The 27,147-nt window shown below is 35.5% G+C and overlaps 1 protein-coding gene and 1 long non-coding RNA gene across 3 annotated transcripts in view; one reads left to right on the forward strand and one right to left on the reverse strand.

Annotated features, from left to right (window-relative positions):
- The first annotated feature begins 343 nt into the window (after positions 1–343).
- Positions 344–27,147, forward strand: part of LOC128233705 (3-keto-steroid reductase/17-beta-hydroxysteroid dehydrogenase 7-like) — a 33,928-nt gene continuing 7,124 nt past the window's right edge. Inside the window, exons 1-7 of one of the 2 annotated variants that reach the window (XM_052947521.1) lie at positions 344–506; positions 11,750–11,953; positions 18,031–18,129; positions 18,305–18,419; positions 19,957–20,072; positions 21,696–21,771; positions 26,903–27,007. In XM_052947521.1, coding sequence (XP_052803481.1) covers positions 469–506; positions 11,750–11,953; positions 18,031–18,129; positions 18,305–18,419; positions 19,957–20,072; positions 21,696–21,771; positions 26,903–27,007 — 753 coding nt within the window. In that variant the 5' untranslated portion in view covers positions 344–468. The remainder of the gene's footprint in view (positions 507–11,749; positions 11,954–18,030; positions 18,130–18,304; positions 18,420–19,956; positions 20,073–21,695; positions 21,772–26,902; positions 27,008–27,147) is intronic. The other variant, XM_052947527.1, reaches the window with a different exon arrangement.
- On the reverse strand, positions 3,814–4,703 carry LOC128233720 (uncharacterized). Its single transcript, XR_008260761.1, has 3 exons — positions 4,651–4,703; positions 4,263–4,474; positions 3,814–3,963 (listed from the first exon to the last, which is right to left on the reverse strand). It is a non-coding gene; the product is annotated as an uncharacterized LOC128233720 (long non-coding RNA).

A 27,147-nucleotide genomic window follows, 5' to 3' on the forward strand; every position in this document is an offset into this window, starting at 1 on the left:
AAAGCCCCTGAATGCTTTTCTAGTTGGCCACCGCTGGGATTTGAACCCAGAACTCTTTCTACATGGTAAGAAGTGTTTTTCTTAAAACTACAGTGGCTGAGTAAAGAGCAGCATGGAGCATTATTTCGTAAATATATAATTTCTTACCAGAATAAGTACAAAAATCATTAATAATAGTACAGTAACGAGGGCATACAGTCATTTTATTAACCAACTATGTAGGTAATTTCAATGTCAAGTTTATTTTGGAATTTTAGGTTTAGCTGATACCGGTCTCTTTTTGTAGAAAAGAGAATAAGGGTACCAATCTAAGTGATTGAGGTACATTCGCTCGAGGTAATATTTAGAACAACACCGACAGCTGTTAACTAAAAGCAGCTGAGCATTAATGAGATAGCGAAGGAGACGAACGTTTCGTGTGGATGTAAATTTTGAATAAAACAATCTTAAAACGTCTTTGTTATACAAATGGAACCAAAGGTTGTTGTTGTCACTGGAGCCAACGCGTAAGTATTCGATGAATGAGTTTCACTGTTTCCCTTTTTCCAGTGTTGTTTTTGGGCTTAGAAGTTAGAAGTAGAGAATGTTCGCGAATGAGGGAGATGCACAATGTTTTATATATTTATATTTCATTATTGTTCAACAAAAAATGTACTGAACCCATGGATAATTTTGAATATGTACAATATGTATGATAAAATAGAGCAATTGTTACAATCATAACAATGGTGAAAGTATTGTACTTGAATTTCCCACCTTTTTTTATCTTAAGGTGTACTATGATTGGCTATGAAATATCATCAGATGTATGGGCTCATGGTGTAAACTGGACATGATCAATTATTAGGTTAGCATGTAAGGTGATTACTATTGTAATCTAGAGACCTACTTTTTGAATGTCATGTCATGACATGATGTACTGTAGGCCTAAATGGATGACTTAGCAAATTACTTTTTCCTTCAGTGTATACAGGTTTACCAATTGCAGATCTAGATCAAAAGAGAATTGGTGTTAGACACATATTTATTAAAGTTATAAACATAAACTGGTCATATATACCATACAGTTACTGAGACATATGCAATACCTACCCAGCCAGCAAAACATATGGGACCCACATGGGTTACCATATGGGTCCCATATGGGCCCCACATGGGTTTTGCAACAGGGCTCCATGTGGGTCCCATATGGACAACCCATGGTTTTTGGGTTTTGGAACTGGGCTCGATTTAGGACCCATATGGACCCCACATGGGTTTTTGAACAGGGCTTGATATGGGACCCATATGGGTCCCACATGGTATTTGTGGGCTCTATATGCCCTACCTAAGCAATTAATTTGGGGTAAACCGTTACTTTTGTTATTACAGGTTATAATATATTGATTCCAATTACCTAAAATATTTGATCTTGAGTGTTCACCTATTGCATTACTATCCTTTCATTGATTATCTCTACAAACAGCTATGTTGAGAAGTACAAATGACATAATGTCAACATAATATTTCATTACACAACAAAGATAGCAATAATCTTATTAAGTTTATTAACATGAAAACATAAGAAATGTAAAACAAGATGTACACTAAAAAAGTCAACAAAAATTACATACTGACAATGTTAAGATTTTGCGTAATACTGGCAATATAAAAGTGGCACACAAGAAAAATGTGACTGAAATTATGACACATTTTTTTCAGTTTGGTTTGACAATACCAAGCTAAAAATATCTAGTACATTTATATGGTAATTTGATTAATAACTTAATAATAAGTGAAAACTTTGTTTTATTGATTGTATCTGTCAGTTAAAGCTGTCAAACTGAAAAAGCGTGTCAAAAATTACATGTAAAAAAACACACTTTTTAAAGGCTTTAACGACATTCGGAGCTCCTCGGCCATTTTATCAAAACCAACCATGGATGTATTTGGACAGTTTACATACTCAAAAAGCGGTACATTTAAGTCCGCTGCAAGTAGATCGCGTAGTAAATTTTTTAGCAGTTAAACTTTATGACTTAACTCTTGGGAATCTTAATTATGTTTGCAATAATACACTGTCACAGTAACACTTCACTGGCAATCAATTTAAACTTAGATCAATAAACACAATTCTAAAACCCTACATTTAATTAATGATATAATTAAGAAATTTAACTGATGTACCGGCATACATCTGAGGTTGTTTTCGAAAAAAATGGCCACGGAGCTCCGAATGCTTTAACGAATGTGTTTAAAAAAAATACACTAATCGAAAGACGCACAATTCTAATAAACAGAGCATGGAGTGCATCTACACATTCAAGACAAGTATAACAATATTGCTTAGACATAAAGCAGCGTTTCGAACCAGAAATGAAATAACAGTTTCAAGTTCATTGGTACATTGGATTCATCACCAAAATCATACATGTGAAATAAAAAAGAATTTAAAAGGAGTAAAAATTAAACACAAACCAGAGCTATTGACTAACACAATTAATGCACCTTGTAATACTGACTAGTGAACTGACATGACTGAATGTTAAAACATATATATATATATATATCCTTATATCCTCCATGTATGTTGAGTTACATTACAAAATACGTATGAAACAAAAGTAGAGCAACAGCATATAAGTTATAACAAATATTTACATAATAAAATTATATCATTTAGACCTGATTCATTGTTGTATATCAAAAAGGATTAATTAATATATACACACTCAATCCATAGGTTAAAAAAATGTATCTACCATATACAAATCTGGGATCACTGTTATCCCCAGGGAAATAAGTGGGGTTGATATAATTAAAGTCATCTGGCCCCAATTTATCGAATTTCTCGAAAGTTCTAAAGCGTAACACCCTTAAGTAGCTTATTTCATTCAGCCAAATTTCTTATTTCATCTTAAAATAAGTTTATTGTGAGTGTATCAAAGTTTAAAATGGTGTACCCAGGATAAGAAAATATTATAGTAAAACAAAAACCGACATCATTCCGAGATATTATGATAATTATTCAATGTCAACAGGTTTCGCTTATTAAGAGACTTCTTTAGAACAATCATCCAAATGTGAACTTAAACATATTTGTCTTGTTGATGGGTCTCTTATTTGTCATGGACAGTTTGTCTTATGTTTATACAAAAAAGTAAAAGCAACATGGATTTGCCTATAAATATAGATAAGAAATGCTCTTCTTGAAGCCCTTAATGATATGAAAATTTAGGGGAAAAGTTGGAGATTTCTCATCATTACATTATTGTGATACATTTTGCATACAAACTACATAACATGTCACACGACATTGATGTGTTTATGATAAAACAATAGAAGCATACATATTGAACATAATCAATTTGAAAAATATTCTGACAAGTTTTGTTGGTTTAATTCTGAGTCGTAAATCCGAATTTTTATGGTAAGTAAATAAGTCAACATTCTACTCAGGAAACATCGGGGTGACCCTTGCTCGGTCTTTGCGGCCAACCTCACGACCTCGCGACTCGGAAAGCCACTTCTATATGGCCCCCTCCGTTTCCTTGCGGTTCTAAAGTGTTAGTGGATAGATGAATATCTGAGACAGTTATTTCATCAAAGTGATTATCAAATGTTTAGTAATAAATAAGCAGCATTTTATCGTCAACTATATATGGTTATTTTAGCTAGGCAGATAAATTTAGGTATCTTAAAAAGTTTGTCATTTTTTAACACTAATACTCAGTTATATTTTTTTTCAAATCCATTGATGTATATGAACAGCGTAGGTAGTTTCATTTAGCACACCTTAATATATACAACAACAAAACCACCTACTGAAAAAGATGTTTATCAAGTGGAGTCTGTCCAGTTTCTTTTTTGTTTGGTTCCCTTTAGGTTGTATTGGCGGTCCAGATTTGTTGTCAACACAGTCTTCATTATCCGCGAAAACGTGTCCACTGTGTCACTCCCACCATATTCTGCCAAGTATTTTACCTTGAACAAAAAGTTGTGCATGAAAATGCCTGTAAATCCACATATAAATGCAAAACAGCAAAAACTTTCAAGCAGAACCATAGTATCACACTCAATGTGGTACAATTAAATATTAAAATTTGAAGCACTGTCTCAATTTGTGTGCCTGCCCTTATATTGATAATATCAGATCACGTTTCAAAAACAAACTTAAATGAATGATGTCACTTCAAAATGTAATTTTAAAGCTCAAATTATGCATTTTTAAATTTAAAGACACCTCATAAAAAATATCAGTCAACTATGTTTTGGAAACTTACAACGGATGTTGCAGCATTCGCTTGTGACTTTCGCTCTTTGAAGGCTGCCAAATCCACCACAGTTTTGAGGGGGAAAGATATCCCCTCTGGCAACTCACTTGGAACTGCATCTTGTGCTGAACCTCTCGCCAGGATGAGACGCAGGAGCTGCGTATGCTATCGCAATTGCTTCTGCTGGTTTTCCAAAATCACAAAGATCCAGGTGTCCTGATCTGGAACAAATAACATTTTGTCAAAAATAAAAATTTAAACAAGACACTTCAGGTAATAAACAGTTAACCATTAAACCAATAATGTGATTGGCTGTTTGTTAATGTTTATAATAATAAAAAGATGCAAGGTTCAATTATGAAAACCATTTTATATTCCATTAAAATTTTCTATTTACCTTCTTGGATTCTGCTGAGCATCGAATAATGAATGGGTAGCTGGAATGTTGGGGGGGGGGGGGGTGTTGGTCTTGGGTGTAACAGGGCCATCATCCTCACCATCACCATTAGCAGCAGTGGCACCCTAGCTCATATCCTCGTACAGCCTCGATCCTTGGTGCCCTTTTAAATTGAATAAAAGATTAATGATTGTCAGAATTCATTCAAGAGAAAAGAATGTTAAAATCTCTCTGGAGGTCTATATGTAAATAGGTTCCCCACACCTGCATAAACCATTAATTTGCCGTTGTTTTTTTTAGTTTTGTTTTGTTTTGGCATCTGCCATCCCGAATGCCTTTACTTTATAATTTATATATTATCGCGAAATTATATGACAAAATACAAAATCGTAGCACAAACAATACTTCTACAAGAAATTCGTCAGTAATTCACTTGTTTAAAATCAAATTACTATAAATATAAATACAAGTTGCTTTAAAAGTTAAATAAGAACCCTTACCTTTTCTTTAAAGATGAATTTAACCATTATTTTTTCACTCAATCACGTTCATCATCCGCGCGTCGATAAAATGTCACGTGACAATTTTTTCTGCATATTTTTTTTATTTGTGACTAAATTGCTACTAAAAAATCAATTGCCAAAGGTTTATATTTAAGAAGTAATAAAAAAATGAAAATACGGAAAAATATTTGTTCCTTGTGTATTTATGTGTCATCGCCACAACATCGTGCCTTACCATCTAACACTGCCCTACTATAATGATAATGCTGAGTATATGGGACCCATATGGGACCTATCTGGGGCATATCATGGCAAAAGATGTGAATTCGATTCATGAAATAATGAACTTTTTTCACAAAGTATCGATGTTTACATATTTTCATATAACAATGATCTTCGTTTCCCTTTGTATATCCAATTAACATAGATGAGCAGCTATATGGGTCCCATCTGGGCATTCTCAACCATATGGGACCTATATGGGCCCCATATGGGCTTTTTGCCCAGATTCAGCCCATATGGGACCCATTTAGCCTTGCTTGCTGGGTATTGCCTGACTTTTTTTAAAGTTATTTAGGACAGGTTAATATTCCCCGGAAATTAACCAAAAAACAGTGACTGGAAAAAAACGGGGAAAGTTGTTACTTGTATAGCCTTTTAAAATGTTATACCAGGATTGAGTTTGTGGACTTTTTGTTTCATAATATATATAACACAAAAAACTTTTAATTATCCCAATATAACTAACTTAATATCTCTTTGTTATTACCCTACAAAATCTATAAAATTGTAACAAAGAACAAGTATTATTTTTACATATTTTGAAAAAAGGGCATCAAAGGCAATCCTTCACCCATTACATTCTCCCACGCCACGTTTACCACACAGTTGGGATTTCACTTCAGGAAAAAAACGGAATTCCATTGGTGCTTAGGTCCTAACTTGATGGTGGCTAAGAGTCTGAAATTTTGAGTTGATGTACATGTACCTGTGAGCAGGCGAATGGTGTTGGTGGAGAATAAAATCACACAATTAAGATGCAGCCTCATCTTCTGTAAAGTGTGCATCAAATCCCTCCGTAAAACCTGAAAAAAAAGATAAAATATTCTATAAATGTCCACCTTAATTAATGTTTAATAAAGCTACAGTATCTGAACAGTCCTTTTTTATGTTTTTGATTTTGATTAAATTTAATGGAAATACGTTAGAATTCAATAGTATGCAGCATTGATGGTCTGTCTGACCTGGTGAATTAGGATCATTTCCCGCCTATGTTTTTTCCACCCAATTTCATAACTCTCACTTTTTTTGTTTGTGGAGTGTTGGGTGTCTTCCACATCGAATACTGCTGTTTTGATCCAGGGTCATAATGCCATAACCAGGTCTTGTCTTGTGTTATGATGTCATCCAGGAATTCTTCCTCAGCATTGTCATATTGTTCCAAGAACTCTTTAGAACACAACACCCATTTGGTTTCATGTTCGTTGGACAGTAGCCATGGCACACATCTTGCACTCCATTTATCCATGTGAAGATTCTCTTTCAGAATTCTATCAGCAGAATCCTTTAAAGTTAGAAGCTCAGTTTATAACATTCTAACAGAGAAATGCCTGTCTTTTCGAGTAATGTATCTGACCATCTGCACAATTGTTGATCTTACATTCGAGGAAGGGCATTCATCTTCTGCGATGGACTGATACTCGTCTTTAAAATGTATATGCCACTTAAACACCAGAGATCTGCTGCAATTCTTGCCAGATTCTTTTATCATATTAAACAACTGCATTGGCATTTTCCCGAACACTTCACAAAACTGTATCACTGTCCTTAGTTTCATGGCACGATTTGATGTCTTGATTTTTTAAAAATCTCTAGATAAGAGGTTGTTGCCTTTACATGTTTTTTTAATAAGAAATTGTTACAAACAATAAGATAGCAAGAAATGATGTCGCCCGAAGGGTCGTATTATGTTATGGCCTCCATCGTCTGTCCGTCTGTCTGTCTGTCCGTTAGCAATTCCATGTCTGGGCCATAACTTGGTAACTAATAAAGCGATTTTGAAATAACTTTATACAAATCATCACTACATTAAAAGGATGTGTCGCGCGCAATTTCCAGGTCCATACCTCAAAGACTAGAATCACCATGGGGTTGCGTTAGCAAATCCCTGTCCGGGCCACAACTTGGTCACTAATAAAGTCATTTTCAAATAACTTTATACAAAGCATCATTACATTAAAAGGATGTGTCGCGCACAATTTCCAGGTCCATACCTCAAACACTAGAATCACCATGGGGGGGGGGACGTTAGCAATTCCATGTCCAGGCCATAACTGGGTTACTACTAAAGCAATTTTCAAATAACTTTACACAAATCATCTCTACATTAAAAGGATTTGTCAAGCATGCTTTCCAGGTCCGTACCTCAAAGGCTAATTTCACTGGGGGGTGTTAGCAATTCCGTGTCCGAGTCATAACTTGGTAACTAATAAAGCGATTTTCAAATAACTTTATACAAATCATCACTACATTAAAAGGATGTGTCGCGCGCAATTTCCAGGTCCATACCTCAAAGACTAGAATCACCATGGGGGTGCGTTAGCAAATCCCTGTCCGGGCCACAACTTGGTCACTAATAAAGTCATTTTCAAATAACTTTATACAAAGCATCATTACATTAAAAGGATGTGTCGTGCGCAATTTCCAGGTCCATACCTCAAACACTAGAATCACCATGGGGGGGGGGACGTTAGCAATTCCATGTCGAGGCCATAACTGGGTACTACTAAAGCAATTTTCAAATAACTTTATACAAATCATCTCTACATTAAAAGGATTTGTCAAGCATGCTTTCCAGGTCAGTACCTCAAAGGCTAATTTCACTGGGGGGCGTTAGCAATTCCGTGTCCAGGCCACAACTTTGTGTTACTACTAATAAAGGAATTTTTAGAAAACATGTCCTAGCCACAACTTTGTAACCAATAAAGCAATTTTTAGATAACTTTATACAAATTATTGCTACATTAAAAGGATGTGTTGTGAGCACTTTCCAAGTCCTGTTACTTTTAAACTTAGTAAGCAGTATACTAGCATAACCTAAATGTTTATTAAAGACCTCAAGCCAAATCTTCTTCGGGCGTATAATGCTCCGTTTCGCGGTGCTCTTGTTTAACATTAATATCAAGTCATTCTATATACGTATATATATGTGTCAAAACATAATTTATGAGAAAAGTCCAGGAACTTCTGAGAGACCCTTTGTATTTCTATGGTTTTAGCTGACAGGTTATGGAAGGGTCCTGCACCCTGTTGTTTTTCAGTAGCTTCCTTCTGCTCTCATGGAGACCAGCATGGGCACCCTTCTGCATTCTTAGAACTAAAGGCTCAAGACTGTCAAATATTTCTTAAGTATTTTCTAGAACTTAAATACATACACACTTATCTGGCAGTTGAAACCTCATATTACTTCAATTTAACTCAATTTTTAACATATTCTGCCAAATTCATAATGTTCAACTTCAAGTTCTTCATAGCCGGATTCAATGTGACCTTTTTAACCTTAGCATCCTGTCCCTTTTCTGTGGCACCCTGTCCTTTTTCAATCCTACATGTACCTAAAGCCCTAATATCATGCTTTTCTTAATATATGTAACTCTTAAAAGTAGAGTTAACATTATATGAAATTTCACATTCTAATTTCAAGTATGAATGTGGTTTAGGGTGATGGATTTTCATGCTGTGTATTTAACATTGAAAACGACCGTAATAAGCGATTTTAGCTAAATTTTTAAATTCAGGAAACAGATGAACAATTAATTACCATTAAACTGAAAAGACCAGTAGGTGACCCCTATTGATTTTGAGATCAGTAGGTTAAAGGTCAAGGTTGCGATGACCTTCAGGTGAAAAAGGATACCTAGGCGTTGACCTTAAGCTGAAAAATGGTGTCCGCTCAATTACTACAGATTGCTTGTACCCAGGAACTTCATGCCAGTTGGTCATGACTAGTTATTGACTCTTGATTTGGGTCAAAGGTCAAGGTTGCAGCAACATTGAGGTTTCAGCTCAAGAACTAAAGAATGTTTGTAGCCAGCCTGGCTACATTTTCTGAATAAAAACAAAGTAAAGTGTATACTAACGTAACTAAGTATACTGATACTGACAGTCTAATGAAACCCAGCGCAAACTTTAAACTTCCTAAAAAATAAGTCAGACTTCCAAATTTCAATGTCAGGAAGTTCAGACCTCCACTTAACGGAACCCCTGGCCAGGAACTTCATACTTGGTATGCCAGTTGTACATGACCAGTAGATGACCCCTATTGATTTTGAGGCTAGAAGGTCAAAGGTCATGGATGCATTGCAGGGCTTTTTATATTGTACCCACGGGTCAGTCTATCGACCCATCCCCAAAGCAAAATATAATATATTTTTCCCAATCTTCAGAAAAAAAAAATCCCAATCAAAAGTAAAATAGAAAGAAGTCTTTTTACCTGTACTGTTTCATTTTCAACATCCTAGTAAATTATGTGATATAAAGTTTTGGGGATAATTGAAGTCAGGAATTATTGATTTTCATCACTTTCAGAGATCAGTATGAAATCGATAGTATTGGTCATGATTTATTGCAATAGATATTTACACCCCAAGGATTGATATTTCAGCTGTTTTAGGTCTTTTGAAAGGGATAGGAACTTATAATTTGTAATTTCCTCAGTCGCATGAGGCTGAAAAGCTTGTTCTTTTAACTGTAAAATTTTCCAATTTAAGCATATTCACGATGCAAATTTTCCTAAAATGTCTAGGGTCTTTTTTCCAAAATGGGCAGAAAAAGCCCTGCAGTGAAAAAACATTTTTTTGCTAAATGACTGAAGAACGCTTGGTCACAGGAACTTCATAATTGGTATGCTAGTGTGTCATGATTTTCCAGTAATTGATGATCCCTGTTGGTTTTGAGGTCAAGGTCACAGTGACCTTTAGGTGAAAAACCATTTGCTAGTCACCAGTCTGTATGTCACACTTCGTTACTGCTCAATAACTTTATATGCTTAGACACAGGAACTTCGTACTTGGACCCAGGAACTTCATACTTACTGCAGGTTACTCATGACCAGAAGATGACTCCTATGTTGATTCATCTCCAGTCCTAAAGTACAAATTTTATTTTTTTAAATATAATAAATATTTATTTCTCACCTACGACCACACAATGGGGGAGCTAGTGCTTTTTCTTAAGGAGTAAGTCTTACTAATGGAGTTCCCTAATGGGCATCATTCCAAACTATGATCAGCTAAATAATTTATTAATGTCTATCATTTCCTAGATCTATACAAAAGCAAAATTAAAAGAAATGTATTGTCATTTAGCAATATGATTTAAACTTATTTATTTATTCTTTTACCAAACCCTCATTTCCATTTTTTTTTATAAAAATGACAAGAGAGACAAGATTAGTCCTTTATTCTAATAATTGTTCAACATTTTGGTAATTATTTGGTATCAGGGTAACAAGAATAATATTTGCTTTCAGAAAAAATACACAATCACATAGTCAACAAATATAATTTAACCATACTGAAACCGCCATATGGTAATACAATTTTAACCTACTGTTTAGTCCACATAAAAATTGGAACATTGACGTTTTAAAGCAAAATCAACAAGTTCTAGAAATATTCATGACCAGTTCATTACTAGAATTAACTTTAACATTGTCTTGTTTAAAAAAAATGAGTTTAAAATACCTAACCACCTATTTAATGATTTTTTTTATGAAAATGCAATGTAAATTCTGTAAAAAGTGTTAGCTAATGAAAACAAAGAAGGAAAAAATCTTGAAATCCTCAAAAGATTTGGAACACATTGGCCATTTTCAATAAACTTTTTAATGAAAGTATGAATTAATTCTAACTTGTAGTGTTTTAACGTTTAATCTGTATATGTTTTTGTATTCATAATTTCAAATTGATTCCAATTGAAGTGTATTATTGCATAAATTATAAATATTCCTAAGTGTAAATGTTTAATTGCTGAATTGAAATTACTATGTGATCTACTTGCAGCATAGTTAAATTTAAACAATTCTGACTCTGTAAACTGTCCATATACATCCGAGGTTGTTTTCGATGGAAAATGGCCGAGAAGTTCCGATTGAAGAAAAAGGCATGGGCGGGAATGAAAAATAAAAAATTTGAATCACTATTCAGATAAATAAAGTAACTCTCTACATATCTACATGAACATTATTAATCAAATTTTATTAAACAAAAAATGTAGCGAAAAAAAAACATTTGTCGACTCTCTCTCTGTTCTTGAAAACATTTTGATATTTTAACCAGTTCGCATGGGTACGAGCATATAAACATGTATATATACATGGACGAAACGTCTTCTTCTCAAAACACTGAATTCTTGTCAATGAATTGGCCACGAGTCTTACTCATTGTTTCATCTGTACATTTATACTAGCAGTAATTTGCTTTTAAAAGTTCTAATAGAAATCAACTCATGTGTTGTCATTGTCTTAAATTTGGTATACCATGTGCATGAACTTGTACTTTTACAAATATTTAAAAATGTTCCTCCTATTTTAATAGAGGCATAGGGCTGTCATTGGCTGACAGGCTGCTCGATGAATACAGGGATGTGCAGCTCTGTCTAGCCTGTCGAAACAAGGACAGGGCAGAAACTGCTAGAAGGAAACTCCTGCGGCGTCATCCAGGGGCACAGGTTTCAATTGTCCTTGTTGATGTCAGCAGTGTAAAGTCTGTGCTGAAAGGGGCTGCAGAAATAAGACAAAAGTTTGTATTTTCATGAAAAAAGAGGGTCATATAGGTTTACAACTGTCAGTCGGTCAGATGGTTTGTCCATGGGTGGGTAGACCATGTCTTGTCTGATTTGATTTAAACATATTTTATTGCCTTTTTTCTTTCAACATAATCGGTATTTACAACAATAATATAGAGTATACAAAAAGCGAATGGGTTGGACACCAGTTCTAACAACATTAGTAACGTCTTCCCCATGAGCACATAAACTTGATAAGTATTTGGCAATAACTTGATAAGTATTTGCGATGTTTTGTCCATACTATAACTTGAGAAGGGTTTGACATTGCATGATGAATCTTCACTGGTAGGTTGTCCATAACCCTATTGTTTTGGGAGTCAGTCAAAGCTCAAGGTCTTTTTCAGGAGTTTTAAGACAATTTTGCACTATAACTCAAGAATAGTTTGACATAGGACTATGAACTCCACAGGCTGCCTTTGACCAGTACATGACCCCTATTGTTGTATTAGTCCTGAGGTCAATGGTCAAGGTCAGAGGCATTTTTAGCTTGACTATTCGAAGAATAGGTGGGCTACACTACTCGCCCCAGCGTCAGCGTCGGCGTCCGTTTAAAGTTTTAGGGCGAGTTGGGATTTTCACTTATAAGTCAAATACCCTAGATTCAATTGACTTAATACTTCACGCAGTTGTTCAGGGCCATCACATGACTCCATATTATTCTTTACACAGATTATGGCCACTGATTGACTATGGAACTTCGGTTAAAGTTTTAGGGCAAGTTGGAATATTTATTAATAACTTCTATATCCTTTGTTCAATTGGCTTAATACTTCACACAGTTGTTCAGGACCATCACACAATGATGTTACATAACTCCATATTATCCTAAATACAAGTTATGGCCCCTGATTGACTAAGGTTAAAGTTTTAGGGCAGGTTAAAGTTTTTAGGGCAAGTTGGGATTTTCACTTAAAACTCCAATACCATTCATTCAATTGACTTAATACTTCACACAGATGTTCAGAGCCATCACATAATGAGGTTAGATAACTCCATATTATCTTTTATACAAATTATGGCCCCTGATTGACTATGGAACTTAGGTTAAAGTTTTAGGGCAGGTTGAGATATTGTTTAATAACTTCTATACCCTTCATTCAATTTACTTAATACTTCACACAATTGTTCAGGACCATCACCCAATGAGGTTACATAACTCCATATCCTTAATACAAGTTATGGCCCCTGATTGACATAGGTTAAAGTTTTAGGCAAGTAAAAGTTATGGGCAAGTTGGGATTTTAATAAAAAAAACTTCTATACCGTTCATTAAATGCACTTAATAAAATTCAAAAAATTTTACGACCATCTTACAACAAGAAACATAACTCCGTTTTAAGCCTAAATACAAATTATGGCCCTTGATTTTTTTTTTAATTTCCTTTGAAAGGCATATTTGTATAATTTATTCTTAACCACATTTTCATAATGGGAAATCAAGTTATTTGAATGATTTGCATCATTGTTTGGGCAGGCTGGTGTGAGGGCAGCATCAAAGTCAACTTATGTATCGAATAATTTTAGTTAGGTTTGACATAAAGAGACCAAACTTGGTATTATTACATCGTTATTGTATTCTAAGCGGCGTAGTCGAGCGCGCTGTCTTACGACGGCTCTTGTTTAAAAACTTTGTTGGCATAATAACTTGAGAATGGTTTGGTCTAGGACAATGACATTTCAATAGGAGGTTACCCTTGATCAATATACACGTGAAGATCACAGCCAATGGTTTTTAGCTCTACTGGCCAAAGGCCAGAAGAGCTTATGCGATGGTAATGTGTACGTAGTATGTGCATCCGTGCGGTCGTGCGTCCATGCGGTCGTGCGTCTGTAAACAATTGCTTGTGAACACGATACAGTCTTCAGTTTTGATTGTATCTTGATGAAACTTGTACAGTATCTAGATATCCATTAGAGCTCGGTTCCTTTCAAAAACCAGCCAGATCCGCCCATGCATGCCTAGATTATGGCCCTTGATAGTATAAAAAAATGCTATTGTGTAAACAATTGGTTGTGAACACGATACAGTCTTCAGTTTTGATTATATCTCGATGAAACTTGTACAGTATCTAGATATCCATTAGAGCTTGGTTCCTTTCGAAAACCAGCAAGATCCGCCCATGAATGCCTAGATTATGGGCCATGAAAGTTTTAAAGAAATGCTTTCTATTTTTAGCCAGGTCTGCATGAGCGAATTCTATTTTTAACCATGTTTATATGTATATGTTAATTCAAGTCTAGAGTTAAGGGAGACAATTTGCAAGTCTAGGATTTTGAGAGACAATTTGCTTTTTGCTTCTGCAGTTGATTTTGTGAATTACTCTGCCTTGTTCTTGTTGAAAGCCCAAAGGCCATTTTTTAGCTTTAAGTTCTGTAGTTTGCGCATTCATCTTAACAAAATTGATTGTGAATGTTTAAGTTATGCACCTGGTGTCATTACTGGCCACACCCAGGGTTCACAGGTTTGGTAAACATAAATCTGGAAAGGTTTGAAAATCTTTTTGTGTGTTCGTGCATCCATCTCAGCACAATTGATTGTGAATGTTTGTTCAAATTGATCAATGTTGTCCTAGGATGCCCTTGACTTTGACCTTTAGACCAACTTTTAAAACTACAGAAAATTTTACTATGAGTACAGTTTTGAAAGCATTTTTTTTTTGTCAGATGACTTTTACTTGGCACATATTAAAATAGTTCATGCAACTAATCTGCTTACAATACTTTCTGGGCTCAGATTTTGAACGTGCTACGTTTTCAGGTAACCCAAACACAAAACATAAACTATATGTCTGTTGCCTTTTACCCATACATACATGCTCTGGATTGATATGACCACAAAAGCCATGCCAGTAGAGCATAGGCCCTTTTGGGCCTCTTGTTTAAAAACACTGTCTGCTCAATAATTGGAAAATTGTTTGATGTATGATCATGAACTGTTGTAAATAGGTTGTATTTTACCCTGGGAAAACTTGTTATGGATTTGAAATCAAGTCGTTCAAAGGTTAGGTTTTCGTCTTCAGTTTTTATATCGACTATTCAAGGAAGAGGGAGGCTTTACTACTTGCCCGGAGTCTACGTTGGCGTCCGGTTAAAGTTTAAGGCCAAGTTGGCATTTTTGCTTAACTCCAATACCCTTCATTCAATTGCTTAATAATTCACACATCAGTTCAGGATCATCACACATTGAGGTTACATAAATTCATATCATCTCAATACAAATTATGGCCCCTGATTTACTTATGTTTATCACATTGAACTCTTTCATGGGATTGTGTTTGGGGCCCCTAGGGTCAATGTCACTGTTACTTGAAATAGAAAAACCGTTGGTACTGAATACTTTATAGTTGGGGTTGACATATTGTGACTAAATGACTTCATGTTTGCATACAATTTTGCATGCTTTTTGGAAATAAACAATTAAATGTCATTTTAAATAGTTTGTGGAATAAAGCTTTTGGTGCCCTGACTCTGTGAAATTATGTCACCCCCATTCATGGGGAGACATATTATTTTTGCCATGTCTGTCAATCAGTCAGTCTATCAGTCCGTCAGTCTGTACATCACACTTCGTTTCGCTCAATAACTATAGAACGCTTAGACCCAGGAATTTCATACTTGGTATGCTGGTTGGTCATGACTAGTAGATGACTTCTATTGATTTTGTAATCAGTAGGTCAAAGGTCAAGGTCGCGGTAAACTTGAGGCGAAAAAACAGTTTCCGCTCAATAACTAAAGATCCTTTGGGTCCAGGAACTTCATACTTGGTATGCTAGTTGTTCATGACCAGTAGATGACCCCTATTGATATTGAGATCATGAGGTCAAAGGTCAAGGTTTCCTTCAGGTAAAAAACGATGGCGGTGACCTTCAGCTTAAAAATGGTTTCTGCTCAAGAACTAAAGAACGCTTGGAACCAAGGAACTTCATACTTGGTATGCTGGTTGGTCATGACTAGTAGGTGACTCCTATTGATTTTGAGATCAGTAGGTCAAAGTTCAAGGTCACCGTGACCTTGAGGTGAAGAAACCGTTTTCACTCAATAACTAAAGAACGCTTGCACCCAGGAACTTTATACTTGATATACTAGTTGGTCATGACTTGTAGATGACTCCTATTGATTTTGAGATCAGTAGGTCAAAGGTCAAGGTCACTGTGACCTTGAGCTGAAGAAACTGTTTCCGCTCAATAACTAAAGAATTCTTGCACCCAGGAACTTCATAGTAGGTATGCTAGTTAGTCATGACTAGTAGATGACTCCTATTGATTTTGAGATCAGTAGGTCAAAGGTCAAGGTCACCGTGACCTTGAGGGGAAGAAACGGTTTCTGCTCAATAATTAAAGAACGCTTGCACCCAGGAACTTCATAGTTGGTATTGGAGTTGGTTATGTCTAGTTGATGGCCCCTTTAGATTTTGGGATCAGTAGGTCAAAGATCAAGGTCGCAATACTTTGAGGTAAAAAAACGGTTTCCGCTTAATAACTAAAGAACACTTGCACCCAGGAACTTCATACCTTGTATGCCAGTTGATCATGACTAGTAGATGAGTCTATTGATTTTCAGGTCAGTAGGTCAAAGTGACCTTGAGGTATAAATATAATTTCCTACGTTTGAGTAAAACGAATTAGAAGGAAATTATTCGTGCGAATATGAATGTAAAGGCATTCAGCTTTGGGGAACAAATCCGTTCACATCGATTCAATTGATTGTTAAATTTTACAAGAAGCTGTTTATTGTGAAAGGTTTCTGTTATTATGCAATTTCATCATATGAATGATAAATATATTTTTCATTTGTCTTCAAAGAACAAAATCATGTAATATACATTTGTATAACTTGATAAAGTATGTATACATGAATCATAAAAATGATATGTTTTCTGTACATCTTTGTTAAGGAGCTTATGGGTGATGAGGCCCGACATCTAGTGGTACGAGACAAATCCTGTAAATCTGGATGACAAACGGGCAGAGGTTTCTGAGTTTTCCCCAGAAGGAGGGTTTTATCTCAGTTTTTCCTCGGCCAGTTGACCACGTCTGTAAGCTCCATTTTTGTCAGGCATGTTGTTACCAAGAAATATTTTGCTCGTGTTGCTAGTTCATGCTGTATGTGTTAATCGGTTTCCCAAGTGCTTCACTTACTGTGACTTCCAAAATAATACCATTGAAAAGTATTGATTTTGTTGTTTCCTATAGGAGGTTATAGAGTGGTATTCAGGGAATAACGGTTTCCGCTGATTTACTAAACAATTCTTTGGCCCAGGAACTTCATACTTGGTTTGCTAGTTGATCTTGATAATTAGATGACCCCTATTGATTTTGAGGTCAGTAGTTCAAGGTCAAAGTGACCTTCAGGTAAAAAACAACTTGTTGGTCACCAGTCCGTGTGTCTCACTTCTTTCCGCTCAATAACTATGAAAGCTTGAACCCAGGAACTTCATACTTTGTATGCAGGTTGGTCATGATCAGTAGATGATGCCTATGTTTGTTCGTCTCCAGTCCAAAAGTACAAATTTCATGTCCATCATTTATTATTTCTCACCTACGACCACACAATGGGGGAGACAAGCGCTTTTTCAAAAAAGCAATCTCTAGTTTATAACTATCTTACACTGAAACAAACAAACAATTATCCTCTATTTATTTAATTTTGCACGTGCTTCTGACAAAATAGGGCTTAAGTGGCATAACGTTTTATACAATTTTATAAGTATTTATATGAAAATTGATTTGATTAAGACAGATTTATAAATGTCATATGTCCTCAGTCTTGTTTATATAGATGGATAATACAAATGTAGGAGGAGACAGTCTGGTCAACTGACCCTCATGTAACATTCTATATGAATCAAATCATTTTTCCAGGAATCCATATGACACTTTTTGTTTATTTTTGCAATATTTTCAAGTATTATGCATGCATGATAGAAATATAATTGAATTTTGTTGCCTCTAAATTCATATCTAAATAACATTTGTATCTAACAGTTGCTAACTTAAAACATTTTGACAAAAAACTTCTTTAATTTCAGATTCAAACACATAGACCTGCTGTATTTGAATGCAGGTATCATGAAGGTCTCCAGTATCAATATAAAGAAAGTGCTGACCATCTTCCATGACTTTAGAAGGTACAAACTACTCTGGTGTAGTCCAGTTAAAAAACACATTTTACCAATGTTTATTAGAAAGGAAGATAAATTGTGACAGCTAAAGACACTTGGTTTGTTATAGAATATGTAACTTGAAAAGATGAGGTAACATAAGCAAAGCATAATTACATAGCAATTGTACACCACGTTTCAGGGAAGGAGCAGAGATACTGAGTACCGGGAAGGGAGTACTCAACCACATAAACAACATGACTGACGAGGGGCTACAGGAGGTGTTTGCAACAAACATTTTTGGACATTATGTGCTGGTAACACTGCTTTCATTTTCTGGTAGAGCATATATGTACCTCTTAAGCCATGAGCTTAGGTAACAGCCCTGTTATATCTGGTGCTCTAGGACAAAGGACAAAGAGGAGGAATAAGAGAGCTATAGATTAAGTGTGTAATTGTGTAAATCTAATAAATTGTACGTATTAACACAGGCAATACAAGTTAGATATATGTTATATACTGGATACCTTTACTTATAACGGTTGGTTTACAAAAAAAAACCGCATCCTTAATTTTTATATCATTATTCATTTAATCTTGACTAAACTTGAGCAAAGTGATGAAATGAATAATGAAATACACCACTGCTTGTGACTAAGATATAAAAGTTTAACATTTTAAGTGGATTAACCCTTCAAGTAGACGTGGTAAGCTTAATTGTATTTTTACCACATCAGGCCACAGAAATTGTAAAGGATTATGGAAGTACAAACAGGAAGTGAGCTTAACGCTGATGTTAACGCCAACAGGTAAGCGTTACATCAGTGTTAGCTAACGCTTACGCCGATAGTTTTTTGAACAACAGGGTAACGCTGATTTCGTTAGTTTACGTTAACGCTTACGGTTAACGCTAACACGTAAGCGTAAGTAATTTAACGAGAGTTTTGAACAACCGGGCCTTAGTGACATAAGTATCTTGTTTACAATGTGGTCTTCAGTGGGTTCTACAAACATATAAGTATACATTTCTCATTCAAACAAGTGAACATTCAAAGAGAACATATATACAATGTTCAAAATTATGAAAGACAAAAATAAAGTGCATTTAAACAAACAATTTGAACAGACAGACAATCATTCACTTAAGTCATTTTTTGTCATAAGGTGTTTTTAGCTCGACTATTCGAAGAATAAGGAGAGCTATACTACTCACCCAAGTTTTGGTGTCAGCGTCACACCTTGGTTAAGGTTTTGGTTAAGGTTTTGCATGTAAGCATCTTTAGGTCATTATCTCAGCAAATGGATCATGTATTGCATTGAAACTTTAGATATGTATTCCCAACTATCAAACCTACTTAATGAATCAAGTTAGAGATAACTCTATCATGCATATAATGCAAATAATTGCCCTTTATTATTCAACATAGAAATTCTGGTTAAGGTTTTACATGTAAGCATACATAATATCAACTACTTGATGTATTGCATTGAGACTTTCTACAACGTTATTTAACCATCCAACCTACTTGAAAAACCAAGTTAGATTACTGTGTTTTGCAAATGATGGCCCTAAATTATTCGACTTAGAAATTCTGGTAAAGGTTTAGCATGTTACCAGACTTAAGTCAATGTCTCGGCAAATACATCATGTATTGTATTGAAACTTTATCCATAGTGATCAAGGTAGCAGGTAACAGGAAGTGAATTTGTTCTCTGGAACTGACCATTTGTACTCATTTAAACCATAGTTATATGTACTTGTTACAAGAAATGTGTGTTACAGGACATGATATAAAATGATATCGCATCCGAGGCTGCTTAACTAATACCCCATATTTTCTGCTTATACGCCAGGTTCGTGAGCTGCAGGACTGCTGTCTTGGCTCTCCTCAGTCTCAGATTGTGTGGACGTCCTCCCAGAATGCAGAGGCCGGGGTCTTCAACTTCCAAGATATCCAACATAAACATGGGTAACAGTTGTCAAAATGATGACAGCTTTTAGTAGCCCTTAGATAATTTGTACTGATAAGCTTGCAATATCATCACATCAGCACATCAAGCTTCTTCAAGCCCTATATCAAGCCATCATTTACATGACACTGTTGAATCCATGAGGAATACTGGCCTGTCAAGCTCTATATCAAGCCATCATTTACATGACACTGTTGAACCCATGAGGAATATTGGCTTGTCAAGCTCTATATCAAGCCATCGTTTACATGACTCTGTTGAACACATGAGGAATATTGGCCTGTCAAGCCCTATATCAAGCCATCATTTACATGACACTGGTGAACCCATGAGGAATACTAGCCTGTCAAGCCCTATATCAAGCCATCATTTACATGACACTATTGAACCCATGAGGAATATTGGCCTGTCAAGCCCTATATCAAGCCATCATTTACATGACACTGTTGAACCCATGAGGAATACTGGCCTTTCAAGCCCTATAATCTAGCCATCATTTACATAACACTGTTGAACCTATGAGGAATATTGGTCTGTCAAGCCCTATATCAAGCCATCATTTACATAACACTGTTGAACCCATGAGGAATACTGGCCTGTCAAGCCCTATATCAAGCCATCATTTACATCACACTGTTGAACCCATGAGGAATATTGGCCTGTCAAGCCCTATATCAAGCCATCATTTACATGACACTGTTGAACCCATGAGGAATACTGGCCGTCAAGCCGTATAATTAAGCCATCATTTACATGACACAGTTGAACCCATGAGGAATACTGGCCTTTCAAGCCCTTTATCAAGCCATCATTTGCATGACACTGTTGAACCCATGAGGAATACTGGCCTTTCAAGCCCTTTATCAAGCCATCATTTACATACATATAACACTGTTGAACCCATGAGGAATACTGGCCTGTCAAGCCCTATATCAAGCCATCATTTACAAAACACTGTTGAACCCATGAGGAATACTGGCCTAACAAGGCCTTTATCAAGCCATCATTTACATGACACTGTTGAACCCATGAGGAATACTGGCCTTTCAAGCCCTTTATCAAGCCATCATTTACATAACACTGTTGAACCCATGGGGAATATTGGCTTGTCAAGCCCTATATCAAGCCATCATTTACATGACACTGTTGAACCCATGAGGAATACTGGCCTTTCAAGCCCTTTATCAAGCCATCATTTACATAACACTGTTGAACCCATGAGGAATACTGGCTGTCAAGCCCTATAATCAAGCCATCATTTACATAACACTGTTGAACCCATGAGGCATACTGGCCTGTCAAGCCCTATATCAAACCATCATTTACATGACACTGTTGAACCCATGAGGAATACTGGCCTGTACAGCCCTTTATCAAGCCATTATTTGCATGACTCTGTAGTTTTCCCAAAAATGTGCCTTTTTCACGTTTAGCACCTTACCCTTTTTCTGCAGCACCTTGTCTTTTTTAAAACCCGACTTAAACCCTAACTGTATTTTCTGTGAGTAAAACTTGCCTGTCAAGCTCTATATCGTGCCATCATTTACTCTGGAATTGGCTGTAGATATGTATAATGATGTTCTCACATCCATGCTTAGATATTTACATGTTTGCTGTTGCAGAAAGGAGCCATACAGTTCATCCAAACATGCTACAGACATTCTCAGTGTTGCCTTGAATAGCAGACTCAATGAAAAGGTAACACACATAAATCATAGTCTTTAATTCTGTAACAAGTTAAAGCTTTGATGTCTGTTGCCACTTTTTATGCCCCCGAAGGTGGGCATATTAAAATCGCACCGTCCGTCCGTCCGTCCGTCCGTCCGTCCGTCCGGCTCTGTAACTTTCCCTTGTATTTTAAAATAACTTGCCACATGTGTTCCACATACCAAGACGACGTGTGGCATGCAAGACTTGTGTCCCTACCTCCAAAGGTCAAGGTCACACTTAGTGTTTATTCACAATGGAGTGCTGCATATAAGGACATAGAGTATAGGTTGTCGTGTCCGGGCTGTAACTTTCTCTTGTATGGACAGATTTTAAAATAACTTGCCACATGTGTACCACATACCAAGACGACGTGTCGCGTGCAAGACCCGTGTCCCTACCTCAAAGGTCAAGGTCACACTTAGTGTTTATTCACCATAGAGTGCTGCATATAAGCATAGAGTATAGGTTGTCGTGTCCGGGCTGTAACTTTCCCTTGTATAGACAGATTTTAAAATAACTTGCCACATGTGTACCACATACCAAGACGACGTGTCGCGTGCAAGACCCGTGTCCCTACCTCAAAGGTCAAGGTCACACTTAGTGTTTATTCACAATGGAGTGCTGCATATAAGGACATAGAGTATAGGTTGTTGTGTCCGGGCTGTAACTTTCTCTTGTATGGACAGATTTTTAAATAACTTGCCACATGTGTTCCACATACCAAGACGACGTGTCGCGTGCAAGACCCGTGTCCCTACCTCAAAGGTCAAGGTCACACATAGTGTTTATTTACAATGGAGTGCTGCATATAAGGACATAGAGTATAGGTTGTCGTGTCTGGGCTGTAACTTTCCCTTGTATGGACAGATTTTAAAATAACTTGCCACATGTGTTCCACATACCAAGACGAAGTGTCGCGTGCAAGACCCGTGTCCCTACCTCAAAGGTCAAGGTCACACTTAGTGTTTATTCACAATGGAGTGCTGCATACAAGGACATAGGGTATAGGTTGTCGTGTCCGGGCTGTAACTTTCCCTTGTTAGGACAGATTTTAAAATAACTTGCTACATGTTTCACATACTAAGACGACGTGTCCTGTGCAAGACCCATGTCCCTACCTCTAAGGTGAAAGATACACTAAGTGTTTATTCACAAGGGAATTCTGAATATAAGGACATAACAGTGTAGGTTGTCAAGTATGGGTGGTATTTTTGTATGTTCAGAGGAAATTTAAAATAACTTGCCATATGTATTTGACACATAAAGGCAAGATCAACTTTTCATGTACTGACCTTGTTCGTAGGTCAATGTCACATTCGGGGGCATTCGTCACATACTGTGACAGCTCTTGTTGAACACTGTATTTATATTTATCAAATCACTTCTTATGAGTGGAATTCTAGAGGTAAGGTCAACTTTCAGGAAACATTTTTGAGGCTGTACGCCGCCAGGCCTGCAGACTTATAACTATATGTCGGAATTTACCATCGGCAGATCGTCGTAACATTATTAACTTTTGACAAAATAATGCACTGGCGTATCAACCCCCAGCGCTGTTAGAACTGCCGTTGTCAATGACCTAATTTACATTAACATTTACATCTAAATAATCTAGTTACCAATCTGCTGTAATAGTTACGGACTACGTTCTGCATATTAAAGTGACACTCTTATTCAAAATCAATACATACACACGTATAACAAACATAGATTTTGACTGATCAACCTTGAACTGCTAACTAAATAATGCATTTATGGAAAATATTAACTACTGATTTTGAGTTTATAACCATGAATTTAAAAGCAGTTAGCGCAAAAATATTAAATGATTGGTGAATGCTAAAAGATTTACGGTAGTCCACTATAGTCTCATAAGGTAGAAATACTGTGTTTTATGCTCATTTCTTTCAAATTAAACTCGATATCCTTCATAAGCACCATTGTTTTTGACATTTATTCATCCTTTTTGGAATAATAAAACAATATTATTAATTGATGTAAATCTTATTTGGGAGTAAGAGTGCATCTTTAAGTAGCTTGCTAAAAGTAGCACTGTTATGAGAATTCATAATATTCATGGCTTTTTCACCAGAAATTGTGAAGAGGCCTAGCTTTTTCATTTTGGTTAATTTTAACGCGTGAAATTCTGCAAATTGGGAAATTTAAGCACGTAAACGCCTCAAATTGGGAAATTCCAAATATGAGTATTGAAGACAACTACTGAACACAGGTCGAAATATGCATATGAAACTTGGAACTCATGTTACTAGAAAACATGTGAGTATACTTGTAGCTGATTTTTTTTTTCAATTATGATCTTTTTTAATTTGAAATGTAAACAAACACTCCACAGGGCTTTACTTGAAAAGTCTAAAATGTATAGACTTCAAATTAATACACATGTAGATCTTATTGAGGGAGAAATCATGTCTGTGACTTCTCTTTTTAAACATGACGTAATGGCAAGAGAGGGAGAGATATTAGTTTTATACCTTACAGTGTTGATTCTAAAACTAGGGGAAAAATTGAATTGAACTATATATGGACAATATATAAATGGTTCCTCGAATAAATTTATTTAATTGAGTTCAAAGCATAATCTGATTGATGCAACCGAAGGTGATAATTAAATCACATGTAAAAAAAATAAAACTTATTATTTGCTTTTTCCACTTAAATCATTTCAGCTGCAATACTTAGGGTCCTTTTTTGCTTCAATGTCAGTCATTTGCCAGGTATTTCATCATAGCACGTTGTATGGCTTTCAGGAACACAGCAGATTTTTAATATCAACGGGTTAAAAAACGCAATTTAAAGCAGAATATGCAAAAAGTTTCAAAATGAATGTGTACTGAAAAATAAATACATACATGTTATTATTAAAATATCGGCCACGGCCAGAGACCTAGATACTATAATGTTATAAATTAGGTGATTTCATATTGGCCTAGTTATTTGTCCGAGGTTAGCTGTTCAATACAGCTGACCGAGGACAAATAACTGGACCAATATGAAATCAGCTAATAAATAAGTATTTTATTAATTAACTATTACCATTTTGGTTGAAACATTCTTATAACTTACCTTTAGTTCACATTGAAGCCGTATTTATCCCTTATTAATTTATGGTGTCTGCTTTTCTAGACTTGACTTTGCTGATTTTGACATGCATCCTTATAGTGACATTGCACATACTTATGAATAAAGCACTGTACATTGTAAGGAAGCATGTCTTTTCGTCTTAATTTTGTAAATCGTTTGCCAACACGCCATATGTTTCACCTTTGTCGTCCATTTTGTAGGCGTACAAAATCATAATAGTCGTAAAATCCACCAACGGGTTAAATACAACTGTTATATCAAACCGTACAAAGTGGTTCAATCATTCAATAGGTTCAAGTATGCCAAATAGGTTTATACGAAGCACAAAATTTTCAAAACAGTCGGAAACCGAAAACAAAATGGCTATCTTTAAAATTAATTTCCAGCGTATTTCTCATATTAGGCGAGTTTCGACAGCCAATGAAAATGGCTCATTTCTCAAATCCTATATAGGGCGAGTTTTGTAGCCAATCAAAGCGGAGTAAACTCATATTAGGCGAGTTTTGTCGATATTGGCCGAGTTTGGTAGATATAAAGCGAGTTCTGGCATATATTGTCTTCAATTGTCTTGTATTGATATGGCAATTGTCTCTGTATCTCGTCAAATATGTAATAGTTGATTAATAATGTCTATTATAGAATCGGGGTTGTTGGATTCGGACAGGTTTATTTTCCTGTTAAATTAAATTAACCCGTAGAACTTGTTAATACCCATGAAAAACCTAGATTGTATTGAAGATGCTCATTTGGTGTACTTCTACTTGATACAGAACAAAATTGTTTTAGATGAAATTATAATACTAAGTATTTATTTTACCCTATAATCAGTTTGTTTTTGTGATTTTGGTTCATATATTAAGTATAAGTATATTTTCTATGCCTTATTTATTAATCGACTCTTACTTGACAATTTTTCGTTAAGATTCTTACTATGTACTTTCACAAAATAAATGGTAAAGCAACTGTGTTGCATCAAACCATGTTTTTGTGTAAGTACATACTAGCAACCTATAACCATTACTTAATGTATATTATATACACTTTTACAAATCAAATCCAAACGCGTTAAGCGTTGACAGGCTTTCCACCTGCTAAAATTTGTGAGTATAGTAATGTGATGCCGAATGGAACAGACACTGTGTGAAGATTTCTCAGTTTGTCTCAGTAATTTCAACCATGTTGCATGTGCATATTTATAAACCACTGATATAAATCTGTTCATTTTGTCCACAGTGACATAGGTTGAGGGTATTATTAAAATACATAAATACATACAGGGAATAATTAGTATGAGGGTGATTAGATCCAGAGGAATTTTACAGAGGATCTTGTCATTGTTTGAATTGTAGAGAAGATTTTACTTAAAATTGCCTAAATGCTTTATCCATGGCAGTGCAGTGTTGATGAAACCAAAGTTCCAGATAAGATTTCATATGCAAATGAGTGTTATTCTATACCTAAGTTATTATTTGGGTATTCCACATATGAAATGCGTATTTCAAGTGACATGCTTTTGATTTAATTGAGTATCAGTACTAAAATCTAAAAGTAAAGTATTTGTGAAGGAATTCATGAGCAAGCATATACTGTCTTTATGTTATTTTGTTTTACAATGACATGACTATACTCACAAAATGTAGTAGACCAAAAGCATTTCAACGCTTTAAGTGCTTTGATTTAAAAACATACATGACTGTACACTCATCTTTATATGAATTTCATTTACTGTACAGAATGACTCTTTTTTCTAATTTTAAAATAATTCATTTTTCATTGCAGATATTAATTATGTAAATAAAACAAAAAAAATAAATATAACTTTAATTCTATGACATGTTGTTTTGGGTCTGGTGGTATTTATGTCTAACTCTTACTTGGTCTAGGTCATTAAAATTTGTTAGTCATAACAAGCAGTTTTAGAAGATTTCATGAAGAATATTTATTGTAAAACAAAACTAGAATATCAGTTGTAGGTGATGTGAAACTTTCAGATGGTTTATATTTCTACTGTTGACAGGGTGTGTATTCTACAGTGACTTGTCCTGGCCTGGTCATGTCCAACATCGTGTTTGCCATCCTACCAGCGTGGTTCTGGTGGATTGTCATGCCTTTCCTGTACTTCGTATGAATCTCACACTTCTCTTTATGTTCATAATGTGAATAAATATTAAAATGTTTTAACTTTCGTATATCTTCACAAGATCGTGATATAATTATTATTCACACCATTATTTGTTAAAAAAGATTTTTTTTTTTTTTAAT

Source organism: Mya arenaria, chromosome 1, assembly GCF_026914265.1.
Source record: "Mya arenaria isolate MELC-2E11 chromosome 1, ASM2691426v1".
Lineage (NCBI taxonomy): Eukaryota > Metazoa > Mollusca > Bivalvia > Myida > Myidae > Mya > Mya arenaria.